General features: G+C 36.1%; 1 protein-coding gene across 1 annotated transcript in view; it reads left to right on the forward strand.

The window, feature by feature from the left end:
• The window catches only part of FBN2 (fibrillin 2), a gene marked incomplete at both ends in the record, with an annotated part of 173634 nt that overhangs the window by 145690 nt on the left and 10190 nt on the right, over positions 1–17754 (forward strand). The window contains 16 exon segments of the mRNA XM_082498059.1: positions 1119–1235; positions 3124–3252; positions 3545–3664; positions 6974–7099; positions 7337–7489; positions 8067–8132; positions 8423–8548; positions 8655–8774; positions 10080–10202; positions 10630–10761; positions 11928–12053; positions 14429–14635; positions 15458–15583; positions 16186–16308; positions 16460–16576; positions 17248–17376. Coding sequence (XP_082354185.1) covers positions 1119–1235; positions 3124–3252; positions 3545–3664; positions 6974–7099; positions 7337–7489; positions 8067–8132; positions 8423–8548; positions 8655–8774; positions 10080–10202; positions 10630–10761; positions 11928–12053; positions 14429–14635; positions 15458–15583; positions 16186–16308; positions 16460–16576; positions 17248–17376 — 2040 coding nt within the window.

A 17754-nucleotide genomic window follows, 5' to 3' on the forward strand; every position in this document is an offset into this window, starting at 1 on the left:
TTTTAGTGTTTCATAATCAATTTTACAGGGTTTTGTACAGAAAAGGTGATGCATACATAAATTCAGTTCTCTTTGGGAAAGATAGTGAAAAAAGTATTTTCATTTTTGAAATAATAGTCATCTAAATGTCAGTTCTAAGCTATAGAGAAGTTCAGTGTCTTCTATAACAAAGATGCATTCCAATTTCAACTTTAAACTGACATTTCAAACCTATTCACATTGTATTACATATTCATATACGAAAGGAGTCTTCTCATATTTAGACTAGATCACATTTGTCAAACCATCCAAGGAGGATATTTGGGAAAGTGACTTGTGTTAACAATGCAAAATTTGGAGAGCCTGGTTACTCAAAACAGTAACTTAAATAATTCTAAAACTAATTTTAAAAATTTTGTAGTATGAAATACAAATCTAGACAATGACAGGTTATGGAAATGATCCATACAAAAAAAGTTTACCTTCTGTCAATAAATAAAACGTTTCAGAAAGCCCACAAGGACCTAGGAGAAAAAGAACTAAATACCTTCCAGATCCTCATGAAACTCCAGAAATTACTGAAAGACATGGCAGAAAACACTGAATTTTAGTGCCTTTTAAAAATGCATGTTTCCAAGAGTTTGTAAGCAGTCTGTGTACTTCTGGCTGTAGTACTGACATAATATATTTACATATGTAAATTGACTTACGAACAATGTAATGAAACTTCTTTATAGATCACTTTCAACAGGTTTTCATGGGCCTAAGAGTAAAATATGTACATAAAATTTGAGAAAGTTCCAGGGCATAATCCTTTGTACTAAATTCTAATCATTAGTGTTCGTAAAGAAATTAAGATATGTCGTATGGAAAATAAAGACAGAATGCTTTGAGGTACTGCACATGCATTTATTTTAATCTTTGCATGTAAAAGTATCTTTTATTTTAAAATACATACAAAAAATGCGTCATGTAACATTTTCCTATGTGTACCCAGAAGCTGTAAAAATCACTAGTATAAATAGAAAATGTGACAGATGAGAGACTGAGGTTTAGAATATTGTCACTGTGTGCAGATAACACGTTAACACGTACCTGGGAAAATCGGTTCCCACATACAGTTTTGTTTTGCTTTGCAGATGTTGATGAATGTGAACGCCATCCATGTGGAAATGGAACTTGTAAAAACACGGTTGGATCATATAACTGCCTGTGTTATCCAGGATTTGAATTAACTCATAATAATGATTGCATGGGTAGGTAATGTAATTCAAACTTTATTTTCATTGCTGCTGGCTTAGTATGCCAAGGAGGATGGTATATAGTTAAAACTCAAACAGAAGACAAATCAGGGTTCTAAGAAAGTTAACTGAGTGCAGTAACTGATGCTGTTACCAGCGCTAGAGGGTAATCTCTACTATCATTTTTTAAACTAATGAAAAATATTTTTGCTGGCCAGCTTGAGATAATGTAAGCCCTAAATCTCTGCACCACTGGGAAAACCTTACAGTTCACTGACATTTTAATGCACCCTTCACCTCCATTAGATTTCCTGGGTAATTACAGCACGTGTCCTTGAATACTGGCACAGTCCATAGGCACCACTTGCAATAAACATATATTACATTACACCACCAGTGTTGCCTCATGAATTTAAAGTAATTTCTTTATTTCACCATATTACTTGACACTTGCACACAGTGTGAAAGAGGAAGCAGACCAGCAGTACAGCTAATCTACCAAATCTGCTTTCCTAAGATGAACTCTGCTTATATAGTCTTTATACAGGCATTGCTATTTCCTGTTGCCTAAAGCACAGGACACGAGAATATCTGATGGGTTTGGACAATTTAAATTCTTGGATACTTGTGACAAAGCAACTAAAATCTTCCTGGGCTGATGAACAGGCTCGTAAGTCTCTGGAGAACTTCTCCCTTGTGCAGAGCATATGCCAAAAGAGAGGAAGGATTTACAGTCTTTCCTGCTACAGAAGGAAGACAGAATGAAGTTTACTGGTTCCTTTCTGGTTCAGGAAAAGAATTAAAACATCTTGAATAAGTACTTTTAATCCTCTCACTGTCCAGGAAAGAGAAAATTAAAAACTTGTCCAAGTAAGAAGAGTCTGCTGCCAAAGAACAGCATTGTTTGCCAAGGAGGTTCTTTCCCTTGGCAGTATAGCTGCCAGTCACTGCCAGGAGCATCCAGGGCCTCTGCTCCAGGCTGTGCCTTCGAGGAGGCCAAGGAGCCCAAGCTGACTCAGAGACTTGGCCTTTTGTTAGGACTCCTCTTAACAGCTTGAAGCGCCTCAGGGCTTTCTTCCAATCTATCCCAGTCATTCAAATGCAATACAGCCCATCCCGATATAATACTTAGGAGATATTTCTGCTTGTAGAACTGTAACACAGAAGAAATGTGCTGTGGAATAAACTAGTAACACAGGCAGAGCTATACTGGCTGAAGCAGAAGGTACACCTTCAGAAGCAGGAAACAGACTAAAACCTCTTCAGTAAAACTGATGTTAGTCTTCATCATTTAAATTCAAGTATTGTAAAACAGCGAAGTGTAAGTTGTTCTTACACTACGATGCTTATCCAATTTCCTTTTCATTTATTCTGATGCTTTCTCATGTGTATTTTTCCTTATGCAGTGTTCCTTTAAGTCTGTATTATTGAAGTAACTCTCAAAACTAATGAGTATTTTTAAACATCATTTTCAGAACTGATATATTCCAAAATTTGAAAATGACAAGGCAGGTTTTAGGAGGAAACTCGGGTGCATATAAATCCACATGAAATCCAGAACATTCCATGTAACATTTTCTTTTCTGTGTCTGGACTTAGTATCATACAGTCACTTGGCAGTAATTGAATATCTCCAGATGCAGTAGCTGAGGTAATGCTGCAAGTTTGAAAATTACAATACCCTGTAAAAAAAGAGTGTTGTTTAAATAGAACATATATCTTAATGCACTTGAGTGGGAGTTACTTTCCACTAGCTGTCAGCTGTTCCCTTATTGCTGCAAGATTCGCCTGTCCACAGAAATATATATTGCAACTTGAGTGTGTTTATAACATGCGGTATATATGATGCTGGGACTCAACTCTCGCTTCTGAGGTTTTATTTTGTTTTTGGTTTTTTTTTCAGATATTGATGAGTGCAGTTCCTTCTTTGGTCAGGTGTGCAGAAATGGACGATGTTTCAATGAAATTGGTTCCTTCAAATGTTTATGTAATGAAGGATACGAACTTACTTTAGATGCCAAGAATTGCATTGGTATGTATGATACTACACGGAGGTGTTAAAGTACTGATGAGCTGAAGTAATCAAACTATTATCTCCCATTTAGAGGGAAGCACCACAGTCAGAGTATGTAAGTATTAGAAAAAAAAAAATGACTTTAATGAAAACATGGTAGAAGTAACTGGGTTTTGGACTACTTTTTGGTCTTTAAGCATTTAAGTGCCTTAGAAAAAGAAAATTAGAAAAGAAACCTAGTCTTTTTCATGAATAAGCCTGTTTTGTTACATGATTCTAAACCTTTCTTGATTCCATCTGCTCTCCAAAGATACTAATGAGTGTGTGGCCCTACCTGGTTCATGCTCTCCTGGTACCTGTCAAAATTTGGAAGGATCATTCAGATGCATCTGTCCACCAGGATATGAAGTTAAAAGTGAAAGTTGTATTGGTAAGGCAAGTTGTAATTTTTGCTTCTGAACAATTTAAAAATTAGAAAACATATCTGGTTCTAATTTGGTTGGAAGTAGTTGTACACCCTAATGTTTGTGAATGTCGCCCAACTTAAAACCATGGTGACAGGGAATAAGTAAGTAGGAAAAGTCTTCAGAAAGAGGTTTTAAAAATGGAAGGCAAGATGTTTTGTACTGTATTGTAGTATATTTTTTACATTAACTTCTTCATTAGTGCAAGCAAAAATATTTAGTTTTCAAAAAAATGGTAGTTAATCTTTTGTTCACTTTTCTTTTTCTTTTTAAATGTCATTCATAAAACAAACCAACCTGTGTACTGGCTTTTTATAATATTTACAGAAAGGTAACTGTTGGTAATCAATGCATGAACTAAGCTTCTGGTTTCAGAGGACAATGAAGTTTAAAAACCTTGATGAAATTATGGAGCTTATGGGAACAATTGCTTAAATTGTTTTCTTCTAACAGCCGTTTTCTGATTTCATGTTTTGCGTCATGTCTTTCAAGTCCTGAGATTCACAGGAGGCGGAAGATGGTACAGCAGACCTTTCATCAGTTTCCATGTTCCTGTTTGTTCATATAAGCCTTGTTTAAAGCCTTGAATACCATTCAGGACCTGAGTGTCACACAATGAATTAAGATTAAGATAAATCCAAGTTACAACTCCCTTTTCCAGCACAGGACTACTGTGAATTTATTGGGCATTTAAAGTAACTTTGTGGGGGACCTGGCAAGGAGGGTGCACACAACTAGTTTTAGGTATATAACCTAGAAGCCTTAGGTTTCTGCATGGTCAGAAGACAGAGTAAGCACCTGTCTTTCCATTGTGGCTGTATTAAGAAACCTGATTTTACTCTTAAATGACTGAAGTTAGCTGGTGTGACACCCCAGACACACATTCATCCAAATAACTCCCAATAATAAATAAGCAGCTTGTCCTTGTATGGACTGAAGAAAACACTGGTGAGGACAAAAAGATTAGGCCTATAGGCACCTAATCTGAATGGGTGCGGGAACTGGATCACTGGAACGTTTTTGCATTTTTATCTTTAACAATAGGATGTATTTTCTAAGCCCTGGATTTCTCTCATTCTTTTGTATCATGTCACCACATTCAGTTTGCCTGCCAATTTCATGGTTTCTTTTGGCAGCTGCTGTTTCCATATTAGCAATTATGTTTGAGATGAATTCAAATCACCTACAGTTGTAAAATCATGAATTTAAAATGAAAGCTTTTGGTTTTCTGAGAATATCACTGTTTATGGCCACTTTAATATCCTGACAGAATCTCTTGATGTTTTTGACAGCATCAGTGACTGCCAAACAGATTTTTGCCCAAACTGAGTAAAAGGGACTTAATTGCATTCTTTTTCTTCATTCTGCCTTGTGTCCAAGAAATTTGCAGCTAAAGTACCTAGAAAATGCCTGAATAATCACATGTGATTGTACTAATACTTTGATTAATATTATGACAGCTCTTGCAACATACGTTCCCCATTACTGTCTATTGATCTTATATGCAAACAGCTTTATAAGAATTCATTACTTCTGTCTGTAATATGAAGGTTGGCAATGACTAGATTACTTTATGAGCTCACAGTGATTATATGCAGGAGAAACCGAAACAGATGGGAGCCACAGAAAAATTCTTAGTTTCCACCTACTAGTTTAGTATGTATTTCCTTTCATTTTACGGGAATGAAGGGGAGAGGACTCATTTACTTCCACAGTCTGGCTGGTCACCTGTTCATCACGGCCACAAAAAGAGTTTCTTCCATGTGTCCCAAGCCATTCATTACAGTAATTATGAGTACTTCAAAAGAGCAGTTTTTCCTTCACATTAATGCAGCTGAATTGCTGAGCTTTGTGTATCAGCAACTGCCACACTAACTGAGAAATTAATTATGCTCGTTTCACGGAAATAAGCTGACTTAAAATGCTTCACTTTGACAAGAGCCTGTCCACGGGAAGCTACTGCAGAGTTTGATCATATGCCAGATTACGCTACAGTGGTTTATGCATGTGCTGTACCTAATAGTAAATTCTGAAAATGGGACTCAAGGTAATATTTTTCAGAAGCAACCTCGCCTGACTTCTTCCATCACTCGCTTAAATTTTCCTAGTGATAAAGGCTGTTTTCCATGTTTCTTTATCTGCTAAATACAGGTCAGTTTTCTAAGATTCAGTGTAGTAGTCTCCAACAAATATCAGGAAAAATGGGACTACAAAATTGTGACTCAACATCCAAGAAGCTTATTTTCATGGAGGACACCTATTCCTGCCTACACTTTGATTTAGATCAATATGGATATTATTGTAGAAAGCTTATACAGCTATAGGTCTCTCTGATGGTTCTTTTAATATCCTTTACTGAAAGACTCAGAAGGGGTTGTACTGCAGGTATAGCTTTGAAGATTATTAAAATACACTTCAGAATTTACTAAATGATAATTACTTATACAAATTACTTTAGCAAGGTGGCTTATATCTTGTGTCAGTATTTGCAGAATATAATAAATTAAAATTTAGTTTTAAATAATAAATATGAAAAATTAAAGGTCTATCAATGTATTACTTTTCTTACTCTGTTGCCTATAAAGATGCAGGATATGCAGCCTGATACTGTTTGAGCTGCATGATTTTACAGGCACTTGTTGTTTATATTAAGTATTCTTTCATTTTGGTTTAAGTTTTTAATAATTATAAAAAGATACCAATTAAAAAAATTAATCTCATATTTAAATAGTCATAGCGATATAGTCTAAATTATGCAATTGAACAGGAAAAAATTTCAAATAACATACCAAGAGTGGCTGTAGAAGACTGGTAAATATATATCTGAATCTATAAATATAATCATAGGCCTCCCTCTACAAATAACTAGCTATAGTTTCAGTTCAAGAATCAGTCAATCAGCATGAAAAAGCCCACCTTTAATTACAAAGAACCCCCGACATACAGATTTTTTAAAATTAATTTTTGGTTGGTTTATGTTTACAGAAAAATACTTTTCTTATCAGAAATAGATCTTCTCCTCTGTTTCAGTCTGAAAGCATTTACTTAATGTTTATGTTATAAATAAAACAAGAACAGAGAATGGTATTTGGAGAGGAAAGTGCATGCCAGTGAAATGCTCCAATTTGAGAGTGGAACCTTTGGGCAGCTTTATCTCTTGGGTGCTTTATTGGAGGAGCACCTCCTGCTGAAGTTAAATAAGTAAACAATTTTTCTTAACCAAGGAATTCACAGCCAATGAGGTTACAGTGAACCTTTTCTCCTTTAATTTGCAGATATTAATGAGTGTAACGAGGATCCCAACATCTGTCTCTTTGGCTCTTGTACAAACACTCCAGGAGGTTTCCAGTGCATCTGTCCTACAGGTTTTGTGCTGTCTGATAATGGACGGAGATGTTTTGGTAAGTTAATGATTAAGCAATGTAATAACTTATTCTAACAGATAATAGATACTCTGTAGAATTAGTAAAAAGGAACCTCTGCAGGTCACTTACAAACTACACCCTTCTGAGGGTTGGAATGTGCTTTCAAAATAGTATGAAAAACACAGGCCTAACGTTACTCCTTTCAGGGCTAGGCAGTTGTCATCTAACCAGGTAGGAGGTGCTAGCTCCACCTAACTTTGTTGTCTTTTTTAGATACTCGCCAGAGCTTCTGTTTCACTAACTTTGAGAATGGGAAATGCTCAGTGCCAAAGGCTTTCAACACCACAAAGGCAAAGTGTTGCTGCAGTAAAATGCCAGGAGAAGGATGGGGTGATCCTTGTGAGCTCTGTCCAAAGGAAGAAGAAGGTACACTTCAAGATTTAAAATAAAGCCTTTTTAGGTGGGAGAAAATGAAGAGCACATTTGTGCTGTACCTTTTTGATCATTAGAAGGAGAGACGTTCTTGGCATTCTCTCTTAAAGGCCTTTTCTAGAACCATTTTCAGGTCAACAAAAGGAACAAAATTAAACAGAAGAAACTACAGAAAAAGAGAAATCCTGAGTTGTTGGTTTTGCTCTGTAGGGAAATGAACTAGTAGCCTCCATCTGTACATCTAGCGTGCTTTAGGCAAAAGAGAAGAGCAAAATGGGACAGTGCCAAGAATCCCTGAAGTAATCAACAGTTTTCAGTTCTTGGTTTTCTCCAAGTACAGAAAGGGGACGGCACCAAGCACACACACACAGCAGCTCAATGAGTTCTAGTGCTGCTTCCTCGACCGAGAGAGTGTTGCTGTTGCAGCATAATGCTGACAGCATAATGACCATGATTTTAAAAGTTGGCGGTTTTGAAAAATGTGATATAGAAGATTTTTGGATGGTTTGAACTTTCTGTCATGGTTGTCTCTCTTGCTCCCTCTTTTTTTTAAAAAAACATACCTTTACAGTTGCTTTTCAGGACCTGTGTCCATATGGCCATGGAACTATTCCTGGAATTGATGATACACGTGAAGGTAGGTATTCTTTTTCCAGATAATTAAAAAAACAAAAAGTTATTTATACTTAAAACTAGACTTGGATATTAAAGCATGTGATGGCTTACTCCCCACAGCCCCCGGTGATGAGAGGCTGACCTTTAATAAATGTGGACCACTACGAAATGATAGTTAAAAGATTACCTTTGAAATTGTATGGCTAGAGACAAACAGAATAGAGCACTTTAAGTTTTTTCTTAAATGCTTTTATAAGACTTGATGCAGAAATGCATCAGCTAAGTGGTTGCTAATATCTTCCTGCTTTTTAGATGTCAACGAATGCCTTGAAAGCCCTGGGATTTGCTCAAATGGTCACTGCATCAATACTGATGGATCATTCCGCTGCGAGTGCCCCATGGGATACAACTTGGATTACACTGGAGTACATTGCATCGGTGTGTCCATAGTTCATAAATTATAAGAATTGTAACACTTGAATTTAAAACACAATCTGAAATGTGTCCCAGTTCTCTTCAGTTTCCATTTATTCATTATATACAGATACTGATGAATGTTCAATTGGCAACCCATGTGGGAATGGTACGTGCACTAACGTGATCGGCAGTTTTGAGTGCAACTGTCATGAAGGATTTGAGCCAGGCCCGATGATGAATTGTGAAGGTAACTTGTCCTCTTTTTTTTTCCCCTCTAGTTTATGTCCCGTCGTCAGTATTCAAATTACTTTATTAAACATGCCTTTAGTGCTATAATAACTGGGAGGAATAAAAGTTTCTCTACTTGAAATACGTCATTGAAAAAGAAGTCTCAAATTGATTTAAGCAGTATTTTTAGTTTAGCATAGGATTTCCCAAACTGCATGATGTGGTATGTTACATTGTTCAGCTGTTTGGAGGGGGTCAGGGGAGCAGGGAACAGTGACTGTTGAGCCTCCAAAATATCTTCATAAATGGTATAGCTAACTACAGCAAAAATTCCTGAATTTGCAGGGCATTTTTCACAACTGAGGCAGAGCAGCTATGAACTGGCCCACTCATCACAGTTATAGTGACAAGTGACTTACACTGAATGTAAAAAACTGAAATCAGACCAATGGTCCATCTAGCCCATTGTTTTATCCCTCACAGTTGAAATGCTAATTCAGCATGACAGCATGACTAACAACTTTCTGCAGTTCACTACTTTAATGCAAGAGCTGAGGATATAGGGAAAATACAGTGTAAACTGGGGGATGCATCCCTGCAGAGTGGATTTAGTATCCACTTATGGAGTTGGACTAGATGATCTCTAGAGGTCCCTTCCAACTCTGAAAACTCCGTGATTCCGTGATTATAGATCTGTTGTCCAAGAATCTGTCCAGTACAGTCTTGAATCCGCTGATACCATCTGCTTCCACAGCCTCTTGTGGCAGCGTGATCCAGAATGTCACTACTTCCTCTACTTAGAAAAGTATTTTCTTTCATCTGTTTTAAATGTATCCCCTATTAGTTTCATTAAGTACCTCTTATTTTTCACATTGTGGGATTTGTGTACAACCATTCTGCTCTCATCAGATGCTGATCAGGATGCTTCTTACAAATTTTGTATTTTATGAATCGTAATTCATTTTCGTTCTGAAGCAAGAATTCTTTTTTTTTTAGAGTTGGATAAAAAGCTGACATCCTTCATCACACAAAAATACATTAAAAATGGTCATATGATAAAAATCTGAAGTCAGCCTGTCCCAAATTGTCATTCTAAGATCAAGTAGTTCCAGGTTTATTATATTATGCTGTTATTTTTAAGCAGAGCTTTGTTCAGTTTTCTCTGGCTACTAATGTTTCTAATGAAACATTCACAAGTTTCTGGTTTTAATTATTAAATTTCTGATACTTTTTAGCTGACAAGAGAAGCACAGGTATAAGAAAACCTTCTTGGTGATTATTTTAAAACTTAGTAGAGATTGATGTTTTATTCTTTTCTGTTCAGATATAAACGAGTGTGCTCAGAATCCTTTGCTGTGTGCTTTTCGTTGTATCAACACATACGGTTTCTATGAATGCACATGTCCAGTCGGCTATGAACTAAGAGAAGACCAAAGAATGTGCAAAGGTAATGACTGACATGTAAACTCCTCCCCAGCTTCTATCACCCTGTACTGGTCAAAGCATAATCCAAATATTTCTGTGGATCTTGCATTCATCCTGTCAGTGGAATGTAACAAACACCCCAGCAGATGATGATTTACTCTTTCAGATCTCATCTAAGATCAGTATCTAGTGTTTTTGTCATCAAATTTACCCCTTGATGGGGATTGTAAAGCCAAGAAAGTCACAATGGGGAGGTTCATCTTTAACATGACAAGATGACACAGCTCACAAAGATTAAGACAACTGCAGTTAAGCACAGCTCTCAGATTTTTCAGCGCTTTTTAGTTAGGGAAGTCTGTATGTCCTTTTTCTTGAGAAGGTGCTAGTTGTCTTCAGTAACAGAAGCTACTGGAAGGAAGTTCAAACACAATTTTTTTTTTTTTTTCCAGATCTAGATGAGTGTGCTGAAGGTCTTCATGACTGCGAATCAAGAGGCATGATGTGCAAAAATTTGATCGGTACATTCATGTGCATTTGTCCTCCTGGAATGGCACGGAGACCTGATGGAGAAGGTTGCACAGGTAAAGCTTAGCAACAAAATCTGAAAGTTTTTCAGACACTTGTTAGATTTAAAAACTTAAGTTGACGAAAAAAAGAGACCTCAGTTGATGAGTAGGAAGCAAAACTATCATAAACGTTGTTACATTTCCATTAGCATTAATATTGTTTATAAACAATGTGGCAGTTCCTTAAAGAATTAAAACTGTAAGATTCTGAAACAACATATAAAAGCCATAAAGAGCAAAAGATGTGGAAACTGCCATAGTTCAAAATAATTCTCCATCCTGCAAATGAGCAAACAGCTTTCCTCCATCATTTTCTCAATTACTTGAGGGGGAAACAATAGCTACATTTTGCAAATTATATGTCCTTCTGGTACATAAAAAAAACACAAGACCATTCCAAAGTTCTCTGTGGACAGAAGTATCTGAGGATGTCATTGGCTCAGAGGAAAAAAAAAAATAAACTTCCATCTCAGTTAATGCTTTAAATGAAAATATTTTAAACAGTGTTCCTTCAGCAAGAGAATGTCTGCTCTCCTTTACAGATCATTATGGTATTTTTCAGGGGAAATAATCTGTATTAACAATAATTTTGCCTTTTTTAGCCGCGTGATGCTGCCTTTAAATCACTTCAGGTTTTTCTGAAGTTTTATTTTAAGCATCTGTAAAGGTGTGTAATTGCTTATAGTGTGCCATTGCTTATAGTGCTTATATCTGTGCCATTAGCTATGGAAGAAAATACACTAAGATTGCAAACTGTTTCAGGGAAATGATATGCTGACTGAAATGTGAGTGATTGCAGAAGAGATCAAACATACTCTTAATGATTACAAAGTGAAAATTTGTTACTCAATCATGCATATATTGCAATTCTATTTTAAGTGTTACTTGCCAGGTAGAAGTCTAGAAGACTAGAAATTGCTCTGCTGCAAGTGTTTTCTACTTCTTGCTATAAGTCGAAAAGAACATAGGAGGATTAAAGCTTTCGTCTTAGGATGCAGTGTATAAGGAATGGAATAGGATAGTGTTATTAGGAAAGTCCTTTCCAGGCTTAATCAGCTGTTTCTTTTCCACTTCTTGCAAATATTTTGCAAATATTACACAGAATAATTAATGCATTCTACGAGTCTGATATATTTTCTGATAACAATTTCTTTAATTTTTTTTATTATATTTTTGTAAAGATGAAAATGAGTGCCGCACCAAGCCAGGCATCTGTGAAAACGGTCGCTGCATGAATGTTATTGGGAGCTACCGATGTGAATGTAATGAAGGATTCCTGTCAAGTCCCTCAGGCATTGAGTGTCTTGGTAAACGCCTCTTTCATATACATACATTTCATCTTACATTAAAGTATAAAGGATGCAGAGTGTCAATTAGGCTTCTGAGTACCTAACAGCTCTCATATCTACAGAAATTAAATAGTGATCCTTATTAATTAAACAATAATATGATATTAAATAATGATAGGAATGAGGAGCATCTTGAGAATGTCAGCTGAGTCTAGCAATCGGGGGCCTCACATAGAAGTGTCTAAATTCCAAAGGACATAAATATGGTGATAAGCAACACTATCCAGACAAAATACAGGTATTTTTAAAGAAGAAGCAGAATTTAATTACCTTAGGTAGATCAAAAACTGGGATGCAGAGCAAAATTAAGTGTTTGCAAATTCAGAACACAATCCGAAGCACAACAGTACTGCAACTAGGCATCTGAATTTTCTGTACCTTTAATTCAGACAGCAATTCTGAATACAAAATACTAGGATTTCACCAAAAAAATTGTGACATATATGAAAAAGTTCTAAGGCACACACATTAATTGCTGATGAAGGGTTTTATATTCATCAACATCTATTTCCTTTTCAATATGTTCAGGCTTGTCATTTGCCCTATAAAATTAATTGCCCCTTTTTCAGAAATCAAACAGAACTGCAAAGCCTTACATTTACATGTTCAAGTGTAGATATAATACTGAAACTGTATGAGTATTTGTTAGTATTCTCACATCAAAAATACTTCGATATTATCTTATGTAAAAGAACTGTAAAACCAGCTCCCTATAAATTGTCATCAGTAGTGTGCTGACTTCATGGCAAAGCAATAACATTGGAAGTGCAGGGTATTTCCTAAGGATTAAGACCAAATGGGAAGAGGATGCTGCAGTCTGTTAACCTCAGCCAGTCATTAATGCCAAGGAAATACCCTGCTTTGAGGTCATTATTGCTTCCTTACATTTAATATATGATTTTCTTATTATTTTTGAAAACTATGCTTTGGGTTAGTTTGTGCATTGCTGCTTTTGCTTTAGGGTTTCCTGGGTTGGAGATTACAATGAAAAATGAGTCTGATGGAAACAAAGTATTTCTTCAGAATTAAAGCACAAACATTAAGACGTAGATGGTATTATTTTAAATATACTATGCAAAGCTTTGTATTCTGTTCACATTAAAATTTATTCCATATCTCAAACTGGGGACAAGGCTTTATGTGTTCTTCAAGTCATAACGTGCAAAAAGACCTGCACAATATACCTGTCTTGGAGAACAGAGATTGCCAAGTCCTGCATATTACTACAGCAAACATGGTGTCTTACATAACTGACACTTTCAGTGAGGACAGCTTTATTTAATGTAAACAGTTAAGTTACCAGGCCCCCAAAATAAATTTTGCCTAAAGCAAGAGTTTGCATTTTACCTGAGTCATAGAAGCAATGTAGAGAGTCTACTCCTCATACTTGGAAAAGAGGAGGTCACCTGGGTGTTGATACATTTACACATTCTGAGGGATCTGAAGGATTTTAACTTTTAGCTTTAAGAGAAAAAAATAAAGTCTTTCATTTAATAAAATAAGCGTCAGACGGTAGCTGACAATATCTCCAATTTAATTAACAAATAAGTCAGGTGACATAGCCTATTTAGAAGATAACATCTCTGCAAAATTTAGTTTCCATTTACACTGGAAGCTGGGATCTCTGCTTTCCTCAGCTGCCTCTTAGAAGGAAACTTCTAGGATGTTGATGACTGAAGTTTTGCTCCTCTTTCATGATTGACGGGTATTAACCAAAAGGTTTAAAAATTCAGGAAAGTAGAATTAGAAGGGGACAGATCAACAGTAAGGCTATACAAATATTTTTTTCTCCCCACAAAAACTAGGAGTGCCACTGGAAAAGCACTGAGTTGCATAGACACTTTTAAATGCTAAGGATTTTGTTATTTAAACCACATCATAATAGTTATAGATCATCAGACATGCTATTTTGGCCAGTAAAACAAACTAACCAAACTTCTAACCCCACTCCAAGTAAATAGTTCCAATGCAAGACAAACATAAGCACCTAAAGTGGAAGCTCAGTTTCACCCCCAGCCTTTTACTATCAAGCAAGCTCAACAGATATGCCCCAGGGCACAACTTTCCTAGAAGTAAAACTCACCATGAGTATCCAACTCATGCGGGTACTGAACTTTAGGGGTGTCTGGAATACACTTGGAATGGCAGCAGATTATCAGAAGACACAACAAATCTGAAAGGCTAAGGCAAAATAGACTTCACAGACAGGTTGCTAATAATACTCTAGTGCTTGTGTGTGTCAACAAAGAGCCAGAATCGTACATCAGATGCTTAATGGATCAGATGTTTATCTGATCTCTCTCTTTCTTGATCTCTCTACTTCTTCCTTGCAGATAATCGCCAAGGGTTTTGCTTTGCTGAAGTTTTACAGACAATGTGTCAGATGGCTTCAAGCAGCCGGAATCTTGTCACTAAATCTGAGTGCTGCTGTGATGGAGGCCGGGGCTGGGGTAACCAGTGTGAGCTGTGTCCCCTTCCCGGAACCACCCAGTATAAGAAACTCTGTCCGCATGGACCAGGCTATACTACAGATGGAAGAGGTATTTACAGGGATGAAAAGAGGCAGAAAAGGGGAAAAGAATATGCTCACATATTTAAGAAAATGCAGAATTCCTTTTGAAGTTCCTTTGAAGAATTCCCTGGAAAACAACAGAGTTTGATTTTTCAAAGGCCAGGTTGGATGAGGCTTTGAGCAACCTGGTCTAGTGGAAGGGGGCTCGGCTCATGCCAGGGGGGTTGGAATTAGATGATCTTTAAGGTCCCTTCCAGCCTAAATTGTTCTATCATTCAAATACTGCTGAGAGACCAGAAATTAAAGACACTTTTAAACAGTAGCTGCAACCAGAATACTTACAGCTGAGCAGAATTTTCAGGGTTGGTATCTAAAGCAGAAGGTACCAACCAGTAACTAAAAGCTAGAAATGATCCCAAAGCTTTTGTATGCTGAAGAGTTGCATACATGGCAAAGGCAACAACAGTTGTTCCAACAACAGTCTTACTAAATGTTTTGCAGTTATGATTTCCACACAGGAAGCAGAAGCTAACATACATTTTTAAATTGTGGTGAAAAATTTTTTGTCATCTAACTGGTCATAAGAAAATTCACGTCTATGAGTTTTGTATTTTGAATTAGCAAAACTGGAACCTGATTACCCAATGAAATAGCAGGAAGGTTTTGATACAAAAAACAATAATGAAAGTTTGAAGGATGTGTGACTTTGAATTCAGATCTATTTTTAAAGAGAAAGAAAGGGTAAAGTTCCTATCAGAAGCATGATGATGAGGAACTGTGCAAAAATGGAAGAGAAGAAAAAAGTAAAATTTAAAACTGAAAGATGACATATTTAATATTTTCTGTACAGATATTGATGAATGTAAGGTCATGCCAAACCTATGTAGAAATGGACAGTGTATTAACACTATGGGCTCCTTCCGATGCTTTTGCAAAGTTGGCTATACCACTGACATAAGTGGCACATCTTGTATTGGTAAGATTCAGCATCTTAATCCTCAGTTATTTTTTTTAATTCGTACATAATAAAGTATCAACCTCTGTAAACCATTGTATTAAAGCAGGTTTTTTTCTTTTATCTCTTTTCTATCTTTCTTTTCTTGATACGCACTTCTACTTTTGTATTTCATTTGGGGAAATGGAGAAACAAGCTGTACTGGCAATATTCCTGCAGTAGAATGAGCACTGAAATATGTTGCAGCTGTATAACCATTTTGACTGACAAACCAGCTCATTACTTCGTGGTCTAGAGTTTCCCACATTCCTGTTGGTTAACATATATAAGTATACCATAGTATGCCCAAAAATAAATACTTAGTCCTTAGATGAAAATATTAATGCCACTGCTACTCTAGTATATTAGTTTTTCAAGACACTCAGTTTGTCACTGTAGCGACAACTACATGGGAACTCCACAGCAACACATCCATAAAGAAAGAAATAGAAGCTCTGAAAAAATGTAAATTGGGGACTTTTTCTACACACATTTTTGCCTTAAATATAGTGCTGATAGAAAACAGCCTTCAAAGACAGACAAAGAAATCAGTACAACAGATACGTAACAGTTTCTCTCTTTAGATCTTGATGAGTGCTCCCAGTCTCCTAAACCATGCAATTTTATCTGCAAGAACTCAGAAGGGAGCTATCAGTGCTCATGTCCTCGGGGCTACATCCTTCAAGAAGATGGAAAGACATGTAAAGGTAAAGAAAGTTATACACAGTAACTTTTAATTTTGTTGCACCTTGACTTAAAAGGAAAAAGGTTTGAAGTGTGATATTTTTGTCAAGTTAGACTAAATGTACCTCTTTTTTTGTTGACTTTTCTTAAGACAACAACATCTCTTACTTTCAGATCTTGATGAATGTCAAACCAAACAACACAATTGTCAGTTTCTCTGTGTAAACACCCTTGGAGGTTTCACGTGCAAATGTCCACCTGGTTTTACGCAACATCACACAGCTTGTATTGGTAAGAAAAACATTAGTTTTCTTGCATCAGTTTTTCTATAAGAACAACATTTTCAATTCTCATTCATTTCTTTTGCTCTGTATAAACTGTAATAATACAGAGCAATAACGTCAGACATCCAGAAAACAGATTTTGAAAAGCAGCAATTATAGCTAAAGAAAAATCAGTCTATTCACCATTTGTATTTGCTTGCTTAGTAAACAGTTGTACATATTTAATACATGTTATTATATTCTAAGTATAAGCATATGGGGACAAAGGAGTAAAGTATTAAAATCTGATTTAAAATGTAGTTAAACAAAACCAGACTGCATTTTCTTTTTTAATAGATACAGATGTCTTTAGATCTTAAGCACATGTATCAATCTTGCCAACTGAAACTATTTAGTTCAGCGAATACAGAAGTGCAGCATTTTTCCACTGGCAGCAATTACGTACTTGGGTCTTTTGCACTAATAATTGAATTAAAACTTGCACTTGCAATGTATTAATTACTCATAGCTCTGCATGAGCTGTGACGTCATCTGACATTTAAATATGAAAAGCTACATTTTCAAAATAAACTGTTGCACCTCTGTGGATTTCAGCCTCTTAAGAAACGTTATATGAATATGTCTAAAATCATGCCACAATGTATACCAATCTTACTCTCTTTCATCTGCATTTTTAAGATAACAATGAATGTGGTTCTCAGCCATCACTTTGTGGATCAAAAGGAATTTGCCAAAACACCCCTGGAAGTTTTACCTGTGAATGTCAAAGGGGATTTTCTCTGGATTCTACTGGATTAAATTGTGAAGGTAACTAGCAAAGGTCAAATTTTTTTATGGGGCAAAACTGTGTCTAGTGGATCCTGTGATGTCAAAGACAGATAAAACAGAGCACCAGCCATAGTAAAAGTAAATACCAAAAAGAAATAGGAATGTATTTGAGTAATTTTAAGCAAAATTGTATGTAAGAACATACTGCCTGAGCAATTTTTACACAAATTAGAATAAAAGTGACTGTTCAGTTCAATCTTTTAGCAATTGTTTCCGGGCTGCCATTTCAAGTTCACACAGGTTTATGCATCTAAAAGTCGAGATTTTTCTTCTTTTTCATTTTCATTCAGTCTAAACAGAATCTCTCTACAATTTTTGTTTCAGCAAATTCTATCATCCACCTGAGGGTATCTAAGA

This window comes from Vanellus vanellus (assembly GCF_965231255.1).
Source record: "Vanellus vanellus genome assembly, chromosome: Z".
Taxonomy (NCBI): domain Eukaryota; kingdom Metazoa; phylum Chordata; class Aves; order Charadriiformes; family Charadriidae; genus Vanellus; species Vanellus vanellus.